The sequence below is a fragment of the Vigna unguiculata genome, chromosome 9, assembly GCF_004118075.2.
Source record: "Vigna unguiculata cultivar IT97K-499-35 chromosome 9, ASM411807v1, whole genome shotgun sequence".
In the NCBI taxonomy this organism is placed as follows: domain Eukaryota; kingdom Viridiplantae; phylum Streptophyta; class Magnoliopsida; order Fabales; family Fabaceae; genus Vigna; species Vigna unguiculata.
Genome location: NC_040287.1, coordinates 39,347,146 through 39,367,975, shown reverse-complemented (window position 1 = coordinate 39,367,975; position 20,830 = coordinate 39,347,146). Strand labels below are relative to the sequence as shown.

The 20,830-nt window shown below is 32.3% G+C and overlaps 4 protein-coding genes across 7 annotated transcripts; all 4 read right to left on the bottom strand.

Moving 5' to 3' along the window:
• Positions 1-168: 168 nt before the first annotated feature.
• LOC114196082 (endoglucanase 16) lies at positions 169-3,241 on the bottom strand. Its single transcript, XM_028086599.1, has 7 exons — positions 2,465-3,241; positions 1,934-2,347; positions 1,768-1,845; positions 1,511-1,660; positions 1,323-1,431; positions 900-1,063; positions 169-779 (listed from the first exon to the last, which is right to left on the bottom strand). The coding sequence occupies exons 1-7, from the start codon at positions 2,675-2,677 to the stop codon at positions 453-455; spliced, it is 1,455 nt and encodes a 484-aa protein (XP_027942400.1). The 5' UTR covers positions 2,678-3,241; the 3' UTR covers positions 169-452.
• A 154-nt stretch (positions 3,242-3,395) lies between these two features.
• LOC114196083 (guanine nucleotide-binding protein alpha-1 subunit-like) lies at positions 3,396-8,873 on the bottom strand. 3 transcript variants are annotated; one of them, XM_028086601.1, is made up of 14 exons: positions 8,301-8,873; positions 6,984-7,051; positions 6,819-6,891; positions 6,632-6,669; positions 6,457-6,546; positions 6,217-6,294; positions 5,678-5,785; positions 5,459-5,560; positions 5,095-5,150; positions 4,659-4,793; positions 4,305-4,398; positions 4,123-4,182; positions 3,964-4,043; positions 3,429-3,854 (listed from the first exon to the last, which is right to left on the bottom strand). In XM_028086601.1, exons 2-14 carry the CDS (start codon positions 7,044-7,046, stop codon positions 3,677-3,679), a joined length of 1,155 nt encoding a protein of 384 aa, XP_027942402.1. In that variant the 5' UTR covers positions 7,047-7,051; positions 8,301-8,873; the 3' UTR covers positions 3,429-3,676. The 3 variants fall into 3 exon arrangements, with proteins under 3 accessions (XP_027942404.1, XP_027942402.1, XP_027942401.1); XM_028086600.1 differs by lacking the exon at positions 8,301-8,873 and adding an exon at positions 8,011-8,266; XM_028086603.1 differs by lacking the exons at positions 4,123-4,182; positions 8,301-8,873 and adding an exon at positions 8,011-8,268 and having other exon boundaries at positions 3,396-3,854.
• A 3,842-nt stretch (positions 8,874-12,715) lies between these two features.
• Positions 12,716-14,650, bottom strand: LOC114162644 (2-hydroxymuconate semialdehyde hydrolase-like). 2 transcript variants are annotated; one of them, XM_028046601.1, is made up of 4 exons: positions 13,663-14,650; positions 13,492-13,587; positions 13,212-13,316; positions 12,716-13,110 (listed from the first exon to the last, which is right to left on the bottom strand). In XM_028046601.1, the coding sequence occupies exons 1-3, from the start codon at positions 14,329-14,331 to the stop codon at positions 13,221-13,223; spliced, it is 861 nt and encodes a 286-aa protein (XP_027902402.1). In that variant the 5' UTR covers positions 14,332-14,650; the 3' UTR covers positions 12,716-13,110; positions 13,212-13,220. The 2 variants fall into 2 exon arrangements, with proteins under 2 accessions (XP_027902402.1, XP_027902401.1); XM_028046600.1 differs by having other exon boundaries at positions 13,212-13,279; positions 13,663-14,647.
• Positions 14,651-16,355: 1,705 nt separating this feature from the next.
• LOC114162513 (pimeloyl-[acyl-carrier protein] methyl ester esterase-like) lies at positions 16,356-17,977 on the bottom strand. The gene is made up of 4 exons (XM_028046431.1): positions 17,150-17,977; positions 16,864-16,959; positions 16,720-16,787; positions 16,356-16,588 (listed from the first exon to the last, which is right to left on the bottom strand). Exons 1-4 carry the CDS (start codon positions 17,774-17,776, stop codon positions 16,471-16,473), a joined length of 909 nt encoding a protein of 302 aa, XP_027902232.1. The 5' UTR covers positions 17,777-17,977; the 3' UTR covers positions 16,356-16,470.
• Positions 17,978-20,830: the final 2,853 nt, after the last annotated feature.

Genomic DNA, 20,830 nt, shown 5'->3' with positions numbered 1-20,830 from the left:
CAATTACTACAGAATTATTGAGAATAATTTTTATATTAATAATTTTCTATTTACAGCACTCTATCAATTATTCACAACTTACAATCCTGGAATCAGTATATGTCTTCATTCTATGATTTAAGACTGTATGTACATTGACTACCACAAACATAAAACAAAGCTGTTGAATGAGATTGATTATTTGAAGAACATGTGTACAATTTATTTTCTTGAGAAAATCACACAAATTAAGGAAATGAGAAAGAAGGGTTTGACATAATTCTTAAAGCTAATACATAATACATCATTCGTGGCTGATCTATGTTTCCTAATTCTTATTCATCATCCATTATTTAGTGGAGCAAGGTAGAAGCTCATTAATCTGACATGCTAAATTAAGAGACTTTACAGAGGTAAGTAATTAATCACAGGTAACAATCTAAATACAAAATTTGGAAAGAATAAGATGAAAATCAGTACAAAGATGCAAGCCTTGCAAGAACTCCAGCAGCTAGGGAATTAACGTAGGTGCATGGTTCAGTGTAGGGTGACTCCCAACGTTTGTCCTTGAACTTGTCTTCTCGATCAGCTCCACCCACAATGGCACCAGTGAGTTCATGAGGGTTAGGTGCATCTATCAGAAACCATTTTGTGAAGGTGAGGCCACAAGGCACATTTTCTTCACCCTTTTTCAGTGTTGGCACCGAAGCACCTCTATGGTGAGGTTGCGTTGGTGGGTTCTTTCCAAATCCTACCATGTACGATCTTCCTAGTGGGTTTTTCCCTAGAATGTAATCCATCTGTGCCAAACATTGCAGTCAATCAGTTACCTGATATATATCACTGTTCTTTCTTTTCAAGTGCATTTACGTAGCAGTGTTTAATCAATCTTAAAATGGAGTATTTGTATGTGCACTAACTTGTTTCTTAGCGAAAGATAAGAGATGCGAAGAGTCAAACGATTTTTCACCACAAACAATTTTGCCTTTATATTTCGCAAGCAAGTCACTGTATACAATGAACAAGTAAGCGCTGCTAGTTGCATACTGCGAGTTCGCTCCGTTTCTTAAATGAATATAGCCACCTGCACAACACCATTGTTCATAGATTTGGTTAACTTTTAGCAGCGTAAACACGAGTCTAGATTTTCTGCTAAATTTTTTTATATTATCTTCTGATGAACATTAAAACTACACTCACATGTTTTAAAAATCTTTTTAATATATTTTAAGACTTCAAAATCAATGTTTATTAATGTATTTTAAAAACAGAATAGAAAAACAACACATAAAATCGATCAAGAGTATCCAAATTCGTGCAAAGACATAAAAGAAGATACTAACCAGGAGACATTGTAATCTGGTTGTAGGGACTCTCTGGAAGGACAGAGCACATGAAACTTTCTGCATGGTTTTTGAATTTTTCGAACTTCTTTTCACCCTCGAAATATAACTGACAAACAATAGCATGTGTTAGTTAATTAGGACTAGCATTCATGAAAAAGAAGAAGAATGATGATAGGAAATTAAACCTGGCTAAGAAGGACTTGGGCTCCAGCATATTTAAGGTCCCAACTAAATTCTGCTACACTAGCACTCTTGGAATCTTCTAATATGTACTTCAAATACGTTGACTTCCTCGTAGCCATGTATAGCCATGTTGCTGCCCACATCATTTCGTCCTGCATTCCACACATTCACATACCTTAATTAAAACTTTATCATTTGTGAGTGTGATTACATGTCACAGAAAAAAAAAAAAAAATAGTGAGAGATAAAGCTTAATTACATTGTAGCCGGAATAAGAGCAGTAGAAGGGACACTCTCCATCGTAGGTTCCTTTATGGGATTTGGCCATATGGAAAAGCTACACCAAATTTGTTTAAGAAAGAAAATTAGTTTATAAGATTTGCATGCACCACATTAAATACTTGAACATTTGAACAGGAACGTACCGTTTTAGCTTTGTTGAGAAGAGTGCGAGCATATTTGCGATTTTTGGGTCTGAAAACGATGGAAGAAGCTGCCATTGCAGCTGCAGTTTCAGCTGCGATTTCACTCCCGGCCGTACCGTCACCGATCTTCTTAACCGTTCTCTTTGTCTTCATATATTCCGGTGGCATCCAACACTTGTGATCCTCTTCCGCGTCCCCTACCTCTACGTATAATCTCTTGCGTCGAGAACTACATTTCAGAAAATAATCAGTGCCCCAACGAATGGCAGCGAGAAGATGATCATGCTCTTTTGCTTCTTTAAATTCTTCCTTGTAAAAAATAGCAGCCCATGCCAGCGTAGTAACGGTGAACGCCATGGGGAGACCATATTTCACGTTGTCCCCGGCATCATAGTATCCCCCGACAAGGTCCACCTGCATTCATATAATCCCAAATTATGCATTTTTTTTTTTTCTGTATATGTTTACATAGAAATTATGTATTGTAGGATTAATTTATTGTAATGTAAGAAAGAAGAGATAGAAAGAGACGTTGACGAGTTTTCCATCGTCGAGTCCTGAGTCTCCTCTCCATGGCACCCTGTTACTCGAGGGAAGTTTCCCTGATCGTTGTGCCTCGAGGAAGATAAGGGATTTGGTGAGAGCCTCCTTGTAATTCAAATCACCATTAACAAGCATCATGTTTCCTTCAAACAAAGTAAGCCATGCTATAATTATGGCCAAATATACTTGTCTGTTACCCATGATGATGCCAATATTTTTAATTTAGAAGAGGGAGTGAGGTGTTTGTAAGAGGTGGAAGAGGAGGATTAGAGAGTTTATATAGAAATGGAAAGAAACTAATTGTTGAAAAGTTGTTTTAATCTGTCTCCAACATCCAACATGAACCGGAAGGTTGTAACAGTTGGTTCCATATGGGTGTTTGTTTTTTTATGTTGTTCCTTGAATAATGGGAGATTGCGAGAGAAAAAGAACCCAGAAAGAAGGTTTTGTAATTTTGCGTAGGGATTTTCCATCCTCCATTTTGAAACCGCTACTATTCTTAGCATGTGGATTGCTAAGTTCTTGCATCACAAACAAAGTGGATAGAAAAACCAAAGATAAAATTGGCTAATGAAGATGCACCGCTTATTCTCCCTCTTCATTTTACCTTTTATCAACCAATAAAACAAAACGAACTTGATTTTTCCTTGTTTCTAAAGCCAACGTTTATTTAAGAAATTTCGATAACCATTGATTTTTTTTGAATATACACAAATGTAGAACCACGAAATTTTTTGTCTTTCATCCATATTACGTGTGAGTTTATTCCTCCGACAAATATACCCATAGGTTGTAGACAATCAAGTATAGATAAAATCAACGAGTCTTCGTGCAAGTGTTCAAAAGATTAAATGGAGTAAGAACAAAAGGGTAGAAAGTAAACGAAAAAACTCAAATTAACTGAACATGACAACACAAATCAGCAAAAAACCCTCATCAACACTTAGCAAGCTTAAATAAAGGATGTGGAATATTTCATTAGTGACTTTCAATCAATGAAAAGATAATCAACTAATTTTGCTTTCCCAAGAGGGATGTGGTGTGTGATCAAGTATTGAGAAAGGCTTTCCCAATCCACCCAGATAAAATCAACAAATGGATTTTATATTGTCGTATACCTGACCTCTAATATACCCAAAATCAGAAGACCTTTTCAATGTAAAATTATACCATATTCCTCTAAAACACACTCTTGCACGGTCATAATAAACCAGCTTCAAACAGATTCCTTCGTCTCAAAGTCTCGTCAACAAGCTTGAAAGTCTTCTTCACAAGCTTCTGATCAAGAGCAGTGGTTCGGTAGATCTTGAACACACGATCTACGTGATCAGGAGCAATGCTCTGGAAATACAATTCCTCAAACTTTTTCTTCACAAACCTGAAAACATAGTTTATCCAAGTAAATCAATGGTTCAAGTTACATGAAAACTTCATCATCTAGCACTTGAATTTGCCTTTATTCCCCGAGGTATAAACAATTTGCTTACTCGTACGCATGTTCGATCTCTTGCTTCCCTGTTGAAACTGGTTGGTATTCTTTGAACCACTCACACACATTGAGCGGAACCTGCACAATGCAAGGTATTAAACTGAAATGATAACACATTCCACCTATGACAAAGTGTACTCGTATGGATGGTTCTTACTCTCAGGATCTTCTTTTCAAATATGTCAAACTTGTTTAAAAATAACATGAAGGATGTTTTCTGTCCACAAAAGATAAGACCGCCATTATTCACTAAGACAGACACAAATGTTAATTTTCATATAATAAAAGAAACTTTCTATGCAAATGTAGTTATTACAATTTAAAAAGAAAAAAGAAAACCTCAAAACATGGTTGCTTCAGAACCCACTCAAAAAGTTCCTTAGTCTCCATCATTCTGTTCTTGTTTTCATCCTCATAAAGTGTTTGATCATACCTGGAAGGTAAATCTAAAAAAGTCAGTACTTTGTTAATCTTCAAACATTTTAAGGAAAAACATGAGATGGAAAGATTAATGTACTGCGGATGTGTGACTTTTTAATTTGGTGTACTAAACAATCCAAACAGATATGCAGACAAGAAATTAAGATAAGTTTTTGAGGTTTATACACTTTTAGTAGTTCAAATAGTCTTTTATAAAATTATTACTACTATTATAAATCATATTACGATATGCAACCAAATGTCAGACCATACTCGCTAATTGCAGCACAGAATATTACAGCTGTAACTCCTTCAAAGAGATGGATCCACTTTCTCCTCTCATTTCTTTGGCCACCAACATCAAAGAGTCTATAGACTTCACCACTTCTCTTATTTTCTCCAACAGGACTGTCAAAATAGCAAAAACATACTAATGAAGTTGGTCCTCTCAGTAAATCATATTCAAGATGTAGATGAGGAAACACCATCTATGTTGTTTCAATTTTTAACACACTATAAGAATCTAAACAAGCAGTTAATGTGAAAAAATACATGATCCCCACAAAAAGGCCATACGAACAATTGAGTTCTACAAATTGCTACGACAAAATTTGTTGTGAAGAAAAGAACAAAACGACAGAGTGGGTAGAGTAGTAGCACTTCTAAGTATCATTTCAGTACAAAAATTATGTCAGTTCAGCATGTTCACCTGAATTGGATCTCGACAACACCAGTTGTACGGACTCTTGCATACAAAACATCCTCCTGTAGTTGTCAAATCGAGTGAGAAATATTAAGAGAACCTTAACTTTACCTTCAAAACTGAGGGCCCAAAATGAAAACACAAGCAAAGACTCAGTGAACTTCTTAACACATCGCTTGTAAAGAGCAACTAGCAACTAATGTTTCGTAATTTATGTTGATGATTGATTAGTAACAAAATTGAAGCGCCGCATATAGTAGTAACCTATGCAGGTAGAAAATAACTTATAACCTCATTATTGAAACAACTAGAAATTTGTAGCTGACTTTTGTATCCTTGCACAGAAAAAAATAATGGTAGGTTTTGATACCTTTGTTGGAACATAATTTGCATCAGACAGCCTCTCCAAATTTTCCATGAAATAATGGGTACAATCTGGAACTTGGAGTTCGTTAGCACGGGCATATGTTTCCTACAGCAAGCATAACATATGGGACATGCATTCTAAGTAACTGACAACAAACAGTAATATGTGTACTGATTAAGGTTAAAGCAAATAAATGGTATCAAAAAGGTGCAATTTTGACACCTGAATTGCAGCATCCTCCCACAGAGTCTCAATTTCCTGCGCAAGATCCTTCGTAAGACGCGGGTAATCTAACCTCCCTCCTATGTCTGAGAGCTTTTCCCCAATGTCCTGCCACAAACATTAAACCCTAATTGAATTAAGAATCATTTGCCACATAGCTTTGTTAGAAAACTGTAAATGTTTGATCATTACACAGTAGTCCTTTACAAAAAAAAAAAAACAAAAAACTTACTGAAAAATGTACCAGACCATAAACTACTCAACTATTATTATATTAAGCTCTTGGGTTATATATTTCATTCGAGAATATAATTATTAAGAGACCGTAGTTTTATATGGTTATATAACATTAGTCTTATATATATAAGACATTTGATCTCATTTTTACACAAAAATTTTAAAACAATTGTCTTATGGGTCTTTGATCTTATATAATGTTTAATTTTGTTTATTCTATTCGATGTAAGACTTTTTGACTGGAATATTCCCAACATAATAGACCCTATTTGGAAATAAAAGAGATGGTAATGGTGAACTACCTGGTTTTCATTAGATATTACGTACTTTGAAGAATCAGCATCATTCTGCGCCAACTCTTTCGACCCATCATGCAGTACCTATTTAAACACATCAAGAACAAACTAAGGATTACAGTTTTCTCAGCTATCTCTACCGAACACAACTCAACATTTTTTTTTTCAAACTATCAAACAGAGGACACTTTAACTCTGTATTTTCAAGAGAAAAATAATCAACACACCCTTTCAAGTATTGCGTACTTTTATTGTCTGAAACACATTAGCATGAATGACGGGTATGTAGCTTTTAAGCTCAGCATCGTCAAAGCCAGTTTGGAACAAAAGTTTTATCTGCGTATTAAAAACAAACAAGTGAATATCAATAATCTAACAATCATATACTATCATAAGCAGTTCTCAAGATGCAATTTCTTGCCTGCTTAAAGATTGTAGACTTCCCAGACTCTCCAGCACCTAAACAACAGAGATATTGGCACTTGACACAGGTAAGTGCAGAAACGCAATAACAATAGCAAACAAGCTACTAAGACATTGCAGTAACATGTAATACATCAATGCTAAATTCTTAATATTCCTAGGAAAGCCACCCTAGTAAAACACACCTAATAGTAGAAGTTTCTGAATATGTTTTTCAGCCTTTGTTTCTAACTCGATTCTTCTTTCAATTTCGGCATCCTGCAAATGCATGCCACGTTCATCAAATAAAAGCCTGTTTAACAGTATTATTTGTAGCTTAACAAGTACCAAATTTATCAAGGACAAAAGACCTGAGCATTTTCTTCAGCATCAGCATCACGAAAACGTCGCCTTTTGCTGCAGACTAAGCCCATATTTTCTGTAACCAAGAACATGCACCAATCAAGCTCCGCCAGAAATCAGTATATTTCAATCCCCTCATTTAATGTATGATACATTGTGCAGAATCTAGAGGAGCTTATTTGGACTTATGGAACTACCTTGTTACGAGCTTCCCATAAACACTATTCAACTTATTTTAATAAACTTGCTTTTCATGGTTAAACTTAACAACGTAAATTCTGTTTAACTCATTACACTACGATTCACAATCCACTTTATAAGCAAGTGCTTTCTGAATAATTACTTGATCAAGCTGTTTATCACTCAAACACTATGGACTTGAGTTTAAACAACAAGAAGACTTATGCAGAGCAAACAAACCCAGTGTCTCAGAAAAATCTAAAGTCAGGCACAAGCTACTTCATGCAACTTGCAATAATATATATGCAAATAATAGATTCTTATCCACAGAATAAGACATCTGAATGAATCAAAAAGACTACAGCTGGATAGCAGGAGTAGGTTGAAACAAGCTCTGAACAATTGCTTTAACCAGAAGAGTTTCCGGCCCACACATCAGATCTGAAGTTAATGATTATTCTGAGCAAGTTATTCAACCAAAATGTTGGATTCAACAAACATTAGAATATTCTTCTCCTCGCATATGGGAAACGACCAGCAACTTGGATTTATTTATCAACTTTATTTTTTAAGTGAAAACATTTTTGTTACATATGCCTATAGCAAGAATTTTATCATATGGATAAACTCCATCACCAGATACATAGAGTGAAGTTAAGGGCAGTTGAGATACCCATAACTGTTAAGAAGAATCACAATTTCGGGCGTTGAGCAGAACCAATTAGTAATCAAATTATCAATTCACGTATATGGGCAAGAATGATCCTTTTTCTAATTTCTTTTCTAGGTAATTATTTCTTGGTTTGAATGCCGATACCCTCCGCACGAAGCATGAAAGTTTAACAGTAGAAGTACCATGAAAAAGCAAGAGCAGCATGCAGGGTACAACCACCCCATCATCAAAGTTTTCACCAGAAAGAGAATACAGTCGAAGATGGTACAAAAAAACAACTGTTAAAAAACTATACAGAAAAAGTGGAGAAAAAAAGGAGAATATTTCCGCATCTCGATCTGCATATGCAACATCAACACAGAGATCTCCTGAACCAAAACCCACCCTCCACAAACTATCAACAACAAAGAAGAAGGATCTTGGGAGAGAGAAAGAGAGAGATTGGGAATGCAACAGAAGAAAGAGTTGTTACCCGAAAAGAAGCAAAACTAGAGATGTGGATGTGGAATATGCCCCTTGATTTGGCGAATACGTTAAGTGTGAAGTGCGAAGTGTGAAGCGAAAAAGCAACAAGTTCGGTGTGTGTTCTTCTCTGTGGAGGAAGATATATAGTATAGTATTAAAGTTCTATACAAGTACTGGTATAGTAACACAACAATAACAATTGTTGTTTAGCTCAGCGTAATGACAATAATGACAATAAAGTGTGGATTATAATATGGTGTTAGTAACATAATGGGATTCTGAGAAGTGTGGTTATGTGAATGAATTATATTATATGATGAAATAAAAGTAAAAATGATGAGAATGGTGGTGGAAGAGGGAAAGAAAATAGAGATTAATTAAATAGTTAAAAATGAAAACAAAAGAGCGCCGAAAGCTGTGTGAGGGTTCTTGGTTGTTCCTGCACCCTTTGGTCGGGTCAAAGTTTAGTTTAGAAAAGACAGAAGAAGGCAGCAACAGGCACAGCTATGGCACTTTTTTTATGTCTTCTTGGGAAAATACACACACACTGTCACTGGCCCTCTTTCTCTCTCCGCCTGCCACTCTCAACTCCAACATCTTGACGCAGACCAAGTAGCATCACTCTACATTATTTTCATATTGTATTTCGATCACCAAAAATTTCACCATGGACAGAAAATAAAAAGTTAAACTTTAAAGAACAGCATTCATTGGGTGGCATAATTACTTGATGTGAAAACAGCCCATTTAAAAAAAAAATGATTTTTAGTGGTTAAAATACATTTGAATGTGGAAAGGAACAGGCTTTAGATGATGAGATGGTGTGGTACTTATGCATTAGATTCCAAGTGTGAAAGTGCATAAGGGGTGACAGAGTAGTTTGACTGAAGGAAATGGCAGAATGAGATGATGAAATTTGTTTGGAGGATTTTGATTTGATGGTGTGGTGAGTTGAGAAAGGAAAAGGAGAGAGAGAAGAGAGAATTGTGATTCCATTCCATGTCTGTTGGCGGTCAAAGGAGACAAGAAAGGACACATCTGCATCTGTATCTGTATCTACGTGTGTCTGGTTTAGATGTTCTTCTAAGGTATTGCATTTGTATTGTTGCAGTATATGCTAGTCCTCACTTCACTTCTTACACTTTCAACATTCAAACATGTATTATTTTATAGATAAATATATCATCTTTTTGTTTATTTGTTTTATAGAGATGAAGAACTAAATGGATGAAATGTTTCTTGTAACGCTTGAGAACTAAGTTTTGAAAAATGCAAAAATATTGGGACAATCTGTTTTTTTTTTTTCACTTTCTTGGCAATTTAGGAGAAAGTATTTTTCTTCCATATAGTGAGACTTGAACACACTTTTCTTTTCTAATTAAAAATAATGTAAAATTTTCTGTATTTTATTATTTTTTAACTTTTCTATATACTGTATATTGTCATTGATTGCACTGCTTGTTTTCATTGACCAGGAAAGAAACTAATTGAGAAGGAGACTAGAGTATAACAGAGTAAATAAATAGTGAAGGAAATGCCAAATTTGGTGTTTTATTTTATTTATAAATATAAATGATAATATGTTAATAAGTGATAATAATATAATGTTATTAAGTTAATATATAAAATAAATTTATATTTATAAAGTGAAATGAATAGAAAAATTAATTATTATTGAATAAAAAAAAAGAAAAATAATTTTATAGAAAATAAATAAAAATAACTATTAACTTTAAAAAGTTTAATAAATAATTATATTATAAAATATATAATAAACATTATGAAATGCGAATACAAAGAGAAAATTCAATTTATATATTATTATAGATATATTTTAAAATATTGATACTTTAATACTGATATTATCCTATTTTATTATTTCAATTGTAAGTGAGAAAAAAAAAACTCTTGATCATAAAATTCCAGGATTGACTCTCAAATGTTAAATAACTAATTCTAATTATGCAAAGTATTTAATTTTTTGTCTTTATTATATTTGATATGTAAAATATATACAAGTTTAAGGGAATAAACCAATGTTGATGTCGAAATTTAATATATTGCTATTTTACGTATATAATTTTATAAATATAGATATTTTGATAATTTTATTATTCAGTAAATTATACTCTATGCATATATTTAATTATTAACGAATTGAAATTGAAACCTATCCTTCTACTAGTATAAATAATAGCATTTTCTCACTGCAACAAATTCAGAATGTAATTATTTATTATAAGTTATCAACTATATTATTTATGCAATAAATTACTACAGTATGGTTCATAATGTTTCTCATTTATCTCTTTACATCACATCAATCATCTTATCTCGTGTCTTATCTTATGTGTCTTTTACCAACATTAATGTTATTTCATATAAACTTTTTCTCCGAATACAACACAAGACGATATTGTAAAAAGTACTTCTTGTCCACACAATAATGTAAGGTATAATTACTTTACCCACTCGTAAAGACAATTAATTTTTAATGGTATAAAATAAAATATGTGTATAATTTACCAGTGTAAAATGTTCAAACTTAATTAATTATCCACATAAGTGCATAAATTAACTATTATAAAAATACAAAAACTTAATTATTCTTTGAATTCCGTTCCTTAAAATTCAGTTGTATTAACACGGAGCTGTGAAATATTTAACTTTCATATCATTTGTTTTGCATTTAACTACATTTTGAAGTAGTACCCTCAAATACCAAGTATTACGTGAAAATTCATTTTAGAATAAGTGTTAAATTAGTTCATAATCAATTAATCGTGTTTTTTAGCAAATAAACACAGTGTTGCTTACATTGTGTGAAACAGAAGTATTTTTTACACGAGTAAGTCCCATATTAAAAATACTTTTAATTTATAAAAAAAAAATACAAAAGATGAAATACACATGTGTGAACTCATAGCTAATATAAAAGTTACTTTTCTCGATTTCTAAATTTCAAGTAAATGATGCACATCTAATATATAAATTATTTCTACCAAATTTAGAAAAATCAAGTGAAGAATGCACATTTTAAGCTCTAGACAAATCTAAACTTAACACTTTCTGTATATTTAAAAAGGAAATCAACAATGACTAAATTAATTAATTCTAACATTTTAAAAAATTATTCAACTGAATGGGTCAACTTACCTAACCTAAGTTGAAAAATGATTATGTAAAGTTTTCAAAATAAGTTAACTAACTCCACTAAGCTTTGAAACAAAGGCGAACTAAAAAATAAAAAAAGGAGAAAGATCACAACACCCAAAAACCCATGACAGAACAAAAAAGTAATATAAAAAATAACTATCAGTCATACCTAAAAGACCTTCTGGTACAGTTAGAATTTCTTATAGATTAAATTCCTGTAATTTATAATGGTTATATTATATCGTTGCTGGCCAAAAACAAAACTTATAATGCTTATAAATAATGTCTGTTTGATATTATAAACTCATATATAATGAGACCAATTAGTATTCATTATATTCCTTATTTGTTACATTGACTAAATAAAGTTGAGCTCATACTTATATGATTCTTAAAGTTTTCTCTTGCTTAAACCATCACTGCTTACGCTGTTGTCTCAACAATCAAATCAATATTTGAGCAAGTTGAACCTCAAGGGAGAGAACTAACTTATCACTTCACCTAAAATTTAACCACAACTATCTCTTTTCAAAATAAACATTCTCAACTCAAAATAAGCTTCTTTAATTAGTACAATTTATTCAAATTCTCCAACTCTACTTAAACTAAATATTTAACATCATAAATAATTAAACATTTCAAAAATCAATCCACACTAAAATAATTAAAAATATGAACCAAATTCCAAAACAAACATTCTCAATCTAAACTGAAGTTTTACACAAGTTAAATAAAATAATTTGTCTTACCTTTAAATCATGTGTTCTTTATCAACACTACTAAGAACAAAAAAAAAAAGAAAAAGAGTTATGAAAAGTCTTTAACTTGTTCACAGAAGTCCCAACCTGCTATAAAAAAGTCCAGTTTAAGAACCAACCATGTCAATATAGATATAGAGTAGAACACATTAATCTTAGATCCAGCACGCAAAAGACTAACTATACACCTCCTAACAAAAGAATAAAAAATAGAAAGTAGGGATATGATAAAGAAAAACACTTTTAAAAAAAGTTCACCTAAATTTCACTAGATTTTTGGTAATGTAATCTAAATAAAAAGAAAAAAAAAATCTTTATCTTTATTTCTCTCTGTCCCTCATCCTCTCTCTTCTTTCTCAAGTCATTCTCTCTTCTCTTCTACTGTTTTGTCTCTCAACATTCTTTAATTTTACAAGTATATTTTTGACCTGAACCTGTATAACTTACTTTATCCTAAAACATAATTTTTAAATAAGAGAATTTTAGTCGAAGTAATTAAAATTCTTGATTTAATAAAAATTCTTTAAAATCCTCAAATATGTTACACCAGCATACTATTCATTGATTAATACAGATCATGGCTATCAAACCCTACTTTTGTTTTCTTACAAACATTACATTGTTCTCGTATGTTCCACGGAATCTAATAAACTTTCCTACCAAGTTGTCGAAAATTCAAAACAAGACAAAAATAATGTAATTTTTTTATGCAGAACAATATCATTAAATGGACTAACAAAGAATAATCAGACAAAAATATGAACTTCATAGAGCTAAAAATATACTCAAGGAGTCCCCTGTAAAAATTTAATGATGATGCGGTTGAATTCTACAGGCTTTTCAATTTGAGGCACGTGTGCTGCTTCCTTTATCAATTCTAATTTTACATCTTCACCTATCACCCTGCAATACACATCAATTTCTCTTCCATTTCATTTCAACTCATTCCATTAAAACTACATTTCTAAATGGAAAAAAAAAATGGAGTTAGAAATTTAACATACTCTTTAAGTTCATGCGCCAATCGCACCGGAAAAATCCGGTCTTCTTCCCCCCACACTATAAGAACTTCCTGAGAACATGATATCACCAACATCAATCCAGCCACACTAACAACCCAATCAAATACAAATTATTTAAATAAAATTATGAATTCAATCAAAAACCAACATCAACAGTACCTACAGACATAGAATTGTGTTTGGCATAAAGTGAAACGCTAATTCATTTCGTATGTAGAAATTGAAATCGAAAAAGAGCTAAGGAAATGAAAAGTGTGATTGCCTGTTTAAGAGGTGAAACGTTAGAGATTTCTTCCCTGCCGACAGAGATCCCTCTAAGAATCTCCAATTTTCTCTCCTTGTTCTCTCCATACAATTCCTAGAAACAATAAAAGGAAAATGCAGAAACGAAAGGTATAAAAAAAAATGAGAATGAAGAGGGAGAGAGAGATACATGGATGAAGACATTGAGGATAAAATCAGGGACATGTGGAGGCTTGTAGATGGAGAGGGACATCAACTGGCGCATGTGGTGGGGGGAAGAAGGAAACATGAGATCGTCGATGTTGCTCAATTGAGAACTTCGGAGCATTTCTAGGTTGCTACTGGCGGTCATGTTAACGCCGGAGCTGGCAATGACCACTTTCTTGACCCTCCCTTCCCCCAACATCTTGGCCAGATTGTAAGCCACCAAACCTCCATAGCTGGTTCCCACCACGTTCAACGTCTCCACCTCCAACTTATCGAGAAGCGCCCCCACCGACTTCGCCTGAAACAACTCGCTCCTCTCGCTGGAAATGGTGGTGGAGCCTCCGAAGAAAACGAGGTCCGGAACGTAGAGGTTGAAGTGTGGGGCCAGGGATTTGACTTGTCTGCGCCACTGCCACGTGGCCACGGGCCCAAAGCCGTGGATTAGAACCAGAGAGGGCTTCTGGGCCGTTTTGTGTCTTGGGCCCCAGAAGTGCATGGTGGTCTGGTCGTCGAGGACGAGGGCCTGCGACCAGAGGCCCGCCCCGGTGAAGCAGCGTCGGATGTACTTGTTGTACACGCAGGCGAAGTTGAATGAGGAAGGCATGTTGATGAATTTGGTCGGTTCCTCCCTCGTCCGAGATTTCATTGCCATTTATATTAGTTCAAGATTGTGTGCCTGATACATCTTTTTTTTTTTTATTCTCCTTCCTCGTGGCTCCGCTTCATTTTCGGATAACCGTCTTTTCCTCTCCCTTCCTTTCCCGTCAAAATAATCTTCGGAGATCTTTCCCTACCCACTTACTTGTTCCGGATACTTTACCTTGCTCATTCTTCCCTCCACTGTTCTAATTCCGCAACTCAACACTTGAACCAAATCATAATTTTGTAACAATAACATTCAATTCCGACAGCAATTTATTTTTATCATTTTTTAGAAGTTAACTTAGCTTTTTTCCCCTTATATTATTCATTTTATTTTCATTCTTTTATTTATATATATATATATATATATATATATATATATATATATATATATATTAAACCTATAATTTTGTGATTTTATTTTTAAAAAAATCACGTAAAATCATTTAAAATGTGAACCGAAGTGAATGGTTGTATTTGTTGCATGTATTCGTGTAAAAATTTTACGTGCGAAAAGAAAATACAAACTTTCATTTATTTTCTCTGCGAATGGTAATTAATCGCCCTAAATCAAGATAAACGTAGGCATATGTATTATTATTCTTACATGAGAAGTGAGATCAGATGAAAACTAATAGAATGCTCGATAACTTTGCTTCCATAAAAGTATTCTGATTTTTTTTTTCTCTTTTAATTTGATGACTGTCATGTCATTGCCATAATAATACTAATTTTTAATTGAAAAAATTGGTTACCCCCATATTAATATCAACTTCTAATTATTGAAAATAAAATATCAAAATAGAATATGGACATACAGAGAAAACTCGCAAAATATGAATAAGTAAATATATTTTCGCAATTAAAATTTTGAAACGTCTAATAATCACTATTAAAAAAAACTCATTTCTTGTAAATTATATTTTTAAAAAAATTATAAAAAAATTTATAAATTTGTTATTAAATTATTATAATAAATTGTTATCAATTTTTAAAAAATTATTTTTGTATAAAATATTTCTCACAAAATTTTGTAAAATATATTTACGAATTTTATAATTTTGTATAAAATAGTTATTTACCTGTCAATTGAAATTTACAGGAAAAAAATGACAATTTTTTTTGTTATAATATGAAAAATTATTATAGTAAATGAAATGACAGATAATGTGAGACATCATACTACTAAGTCACATTATGCTAAAAAGTCAATTAATCATCTGTAAAATTTCTAATATATAACTCCTCTCAATAATAGCATGTTTATAGTATGAAATAAATAAAAAAATCATTATCATTATTATTTTAGTTTTCTCGTAAATGACATGTTTTTTTTATTCTATTTCTTATGAATAATATTTTCTTAATTTTAATTTTAGATATCATTATAAAGTTTATAACTGTGATAACATCTAAAAAAGTCAACTTAAAACTAAAAGAAAAAAATTAAGTAAAGGAAAATATTTTTTGACTACTAACTTTTGATAATTTTTTCTTATAAGCTTAAGTGACATCTTTTAAGTAATTTTTTATTTTTTCATTTTTTATATTTTAAAATTATTTAGAATATGACATCTCATGTTATAAGAGAAAATTATTAAAATTTAATAGTCAAAATAACATTGTCCATGAGTAAAACCACACAAGATATATTACTCAAAAGTTATTTCGATCATCGAAGCACGGTCCAAACTTTTTCTCCAAATGCCTAAATCTATGATTCATTAACACGATTGATTGTTTCTCTCCATAATTTAGTAGTGAAGCCACGAGGTGAACAAATAACTGCGTGACACTCCTTGAGAAGTATGAGTTTGTACAAATACTAGATTTTTTTTTTATCTAAAATAAAGATATTAAAATATTAGTAACCAAAAAGTTGTCCTAATGATTTTGAAGGAAATTATTTTAAAAATCAATATATTTCCATGCGTAATAATTTGTGAATAGACATAAAAATTATTGTAACGCTTTTAAAGTATTTTAGTTAATAATAGAAAGTGTTAAAAATAAAACTTAATCCTAGTTTATATATTTTAATTAAATACCATATTATGTCTGAAAAAACATAATGGTATAATTAATTATTAAAATTGAAGTAGACAAAGCATGGATTTAATGTACTTTGCAGTGGTAATGAAAAAATTACTCAAGAATGCGCTTGCAAAAAATTAAGGAGAATTTTGTTGAATTCTCTTGGCTTCTCCATTTGAGGCACATGGGATGCCTCCTTAATCAACTCCAATCGAGCCTTCTTACCGATTATCCTGCAATATGTTAATTAAAATACCACAATTAGCTTCAGAGACAGAATATCTCACCTTTTAACAATCTACTGATTGAAATTGGAACAAGAGAAGAAGAAAAAATTGAAGTAAAAGAAGCAAAAAATTCATACTCTTTCAGTTCGTGCGCCATTTGCACCGGAAATATTTGGTCTTGTTCCCCCCACACAATGAGAACCTCCTGAGTGTAACTAATATAGATCACAATCGAATATAGGTGTGTGAACTCTAAGCATATCAATATACACCATGCTTACTTGTTCAAGAGGTGAAAGTGTTGTAGTATCATCCTTTCCGATCGTTAATCCTTTCAGAAGCTCCTTTTTCTCCTTCCGATTATCGCTGTATAGTTTCTACAAAGCGTCAAAACGTAAATATAAAAAAATTATTTTCATAGGAATTGAACTGAGATGAGATTGGTTGGCGTGGATTGTTAAGTTACAGTGATTGATCGGTGTTGTTGGTTGGAAAGCAGAAGAAAACTGTTTGAGAAGAGAGAGAGAGAGAGAGAGAGAGAGAGAGAGAGAGAGAGAGAAAAGTTACATGTAAGAAGTCGTTGAGAAAAAAATGGGGGAGGAATTGCGGAGATTTGTTGATGGAGAGCGACATCAGTTTTCGCAGTTGTTGTGGTGTGGAAGGTAACATGAGGTCTTCTATTTTCTCCAATTCAGCCCTCTGCACCAAAGCCACGTTGTTGCTCCTTTTCATGTTAACACCGGAGCTAGCAATAACCACTTTCTCAACCCTCTCTTCCCCGAACATCTTCGCCAAATTGTAAGCCACCATGCCGCCATAGCTCGTTCCCACCACCTGAAACTTCTCCACCTTCAGTTTATCTAGAAGCTTCCCCACCGACGCTGCCTGAAACGTTTCGCTCCTTTCGCTCGATGTGCTGCTGGACCCTCCGAAGAATATCAGGTCCGGAACGTACACGTTGAAGTGAGGGGCCAAGAATTGGACCTGTTGGCGCCACTGCCATATGGCCGCAGGCCCAAACCCGTGGATCAGAACCACGGCAGGCTTTTGGGCCGTTCGATTGGTGGGGGCCCAGAAGTGAACCGTGGTTTGGTGATCGACGTCCAGCGTGTACGAGGAGAGCCCCGCGGCCGTGAAGCAGCGGCGGAGGTAGAGGCCGTAGGCGGAGACGGGGCTCAGAAATGAGGGAAGCATCTTAAACTGAAAACTGGTACCTGGTGGTTGGCGATTGCAACTAAAAGTTAGTATTTATGGATTGGATTATGTGAGAGAAAGATTGTGCTGTGCTTTATTTTCTTTTCTCTGGTGGGTGTATGAGTATGTATGACTCAGCTTATTATTTATGAGACGGTAAACATATTAGGGTTCAGAGAAAAAAGAAGATGAGAGTTATTATGCTGTTATTTTGGACTGTAGAGAGGAAAATTTTACGAATGGGACGCTTTTCTTCTTGCTCGCATTGACTAAAAGAACATGTCGTTCTCGATGCGTGTTTCTTTATTGTAAACTACTTTCGCGATTATATCATTAACAATAATTATATTTGATATGCATGTACGATCCAAATCTTGAATTAACTATAATGATACGGGGAAAATGGTTTTTGGATCACGGAGACTGATTGCAAGCATGCGTGGAATAAATAAAAGATGAATTTTCAACTGGTTTTTTATTTTGCATGGAATTTGAGGTAAGTGTGATGAAAAGTAAGAAAAGAAAAAAGGTGAATGTTATAAGTAGTAAGTTATTTATTGAAAGATGAATGAATGTGAGAAAAGACCCCATCCAGAAACTCCCTCACCAAACACCCGGATTTATAGCTCATTCAAATTGTGGTGGGCGCGTTTATTATGAGATCAAATTTTAGCAAAAACGTATTTTTTAAAACTGTTCAATTTAGTCCTCCACAAGGTCTTACTCACATTAAATATTTCAAAGGAGTAGTGAGCTGTCACTTAACTTCACAAAAGTAAAACTGAGTGCTAATTAATTCCCATCAACTAAAAATCTGACACCACACACCTTATTATAGGTACCGATTTTTTATATTTTTTATAAATATAAGAATATTTAGAGTGTGAAAAAGGTTATATACTCGATTTGAATAATATAGATGTACATAAATATCCTATTTAACATGCATACATGACTTGACCAATAATTTTTTGGAGTAAAAATAATATACTTAAAATTTATATTTTTAATTATTTTTACTAATACAATAAATTAATATATAATTTAGTATAATTTTAACTAGAAAACAAATCACACATATCTAAAATATTGTTATTTCAAATTTTTGAACTCATCAATAATTAAATCAGAACTAAAATTTTCAGTTATTTTTTTTCAACTTAAATATGAAAATATTTTCATAGAATTAATATGAAATTTCTCACCTTTAATTTATTGAACATTAAGAAAAGACTCGTATAGTTGAATGATATAATCATCAGTATTATTTTTCAGGATATGTAAATAAGTTAAATTTGTCTTATTTTTATTTACACAAATAGCTTCCCCTTTATCACTTTTAAAAATGAATCTATTATTTTATTTTTCATCAATATTTATCACAATGTAATAAAAAATTAGAGTTCTTAAGAAAAGTTTAAAATAAAAAAAATAAGTTAGCACAATTTAATAAAAAATTGAGAGTTCCTAATAAAGAATCTATGATAATCAAGCAACAATTAAAAGTTGGTTATGAAACAACACATAGTACATTAACTATTAAAAAATATGCTAACTATTAAATAAATATTTCATGATCAAGTGAGACTAAGAAATTACCTTTTTTTTTCTTCAATAATGGAAGAGAACAAATGAAACAAACGAAAGAAAAAATAATGATTGTGTGTCCAACTGTTTTTTCTTAAAAAAAAAACATGTGAGAATGAGAGAAAACTCAAAAAGACAATAAAAAAGAAAATAAATATATCTTAATAAATTTTTTTTTTAATATATTTGATTTTATATTTTATTATTCATTATTATTAAATATTATGCTTTATAAAAAAAACAAAAAAACACCTAATTTAATAACCACCAATTTTGAATATAAATTGCATATAATTAAAAAAATTTGAAAAAAATTTAAACTTTTTAAGTTACATATAATATAAAAAAATAATAAAAAACGGGAGCCATGACCACCTCCTGCCCTTTAGAAACTCCGTCATTGCATACATGAATTTAAAAGATTTAACAAGAATTATATAAAATATAATTAATTACCATTAATGTTAAATCAGCTGGTGATTCTTTTATGAGATTCTCATTACTTTATTTAATGTTGATGTTTCTTTTCCTTATTAGCCAAGGTCCTTGCTACAACCAAGTTGCTTCTTGCTTCTCCAACATTAAACTTGGCCACATTATTATCTTAGACACTTTGAATCAATTCTAGTACTTATGTTTATCACGGTTCATGTTGGTTATCCCATACAAGTATGTTCAGTGAATTCCTTCACGTAGTCATGAATCCTTGCATCAATTGTTTTCTAAATGTTACTTGCAATTGTTGAGAATATAGACCTACATAAAACTTATCAGACCCAAACAAAACAAGATTTTTTGTGTATATGATTATATGATTTTCATAGAAAGATTTCTTTTTTATATTTTTGTCAATATTTTACAAATACTATTTGTCATTTTGAAGTTTTGAAGAAAGATAAATAAAATAGTAGTAAAACAGAAATAACAAACTTTATTAGGCATCTGCCACCAAAAGACAATAATCTATTGTCTAAGCAACTTGCTATCTACTTTATCCAACCCTTCCCGTCATAATTTTTTGTGTTCTTAGGTTGTCTAATATAGAAATTTCGAGATACTTTAAAGGAATTTTCATATAACTACAATTTAGAATCATAGAGAAATTTTTCATTACTTTCCTCTCTATATTCAATCATTTAAAATAATGATTTTATAAGAAAAGAAAAGGTTATACCCTTTCGTGCTCAAAGAGGAGTGCAAGAGTAATAGAAGGGGAGTGCGAATAGCATGGACCTGTTTAATAAATAGATCAAAGAAGCCCGTATAGTGGCTGGGCCAGAAGAAGAATATAGTTTGCAGGCTATTTTCTCCTGCACCCCACAATTCTAGGAAAAGACATAACACCCACCCTTCACCATTATACACCACTGTTACCGCCACCACACCGATGCCCCCAAGGAAGAAAAAGAGAGAAAGAACGCTGCATAGAAAAAAAAAAAAAAAAAGACCTATTCTTGAAATATTTTT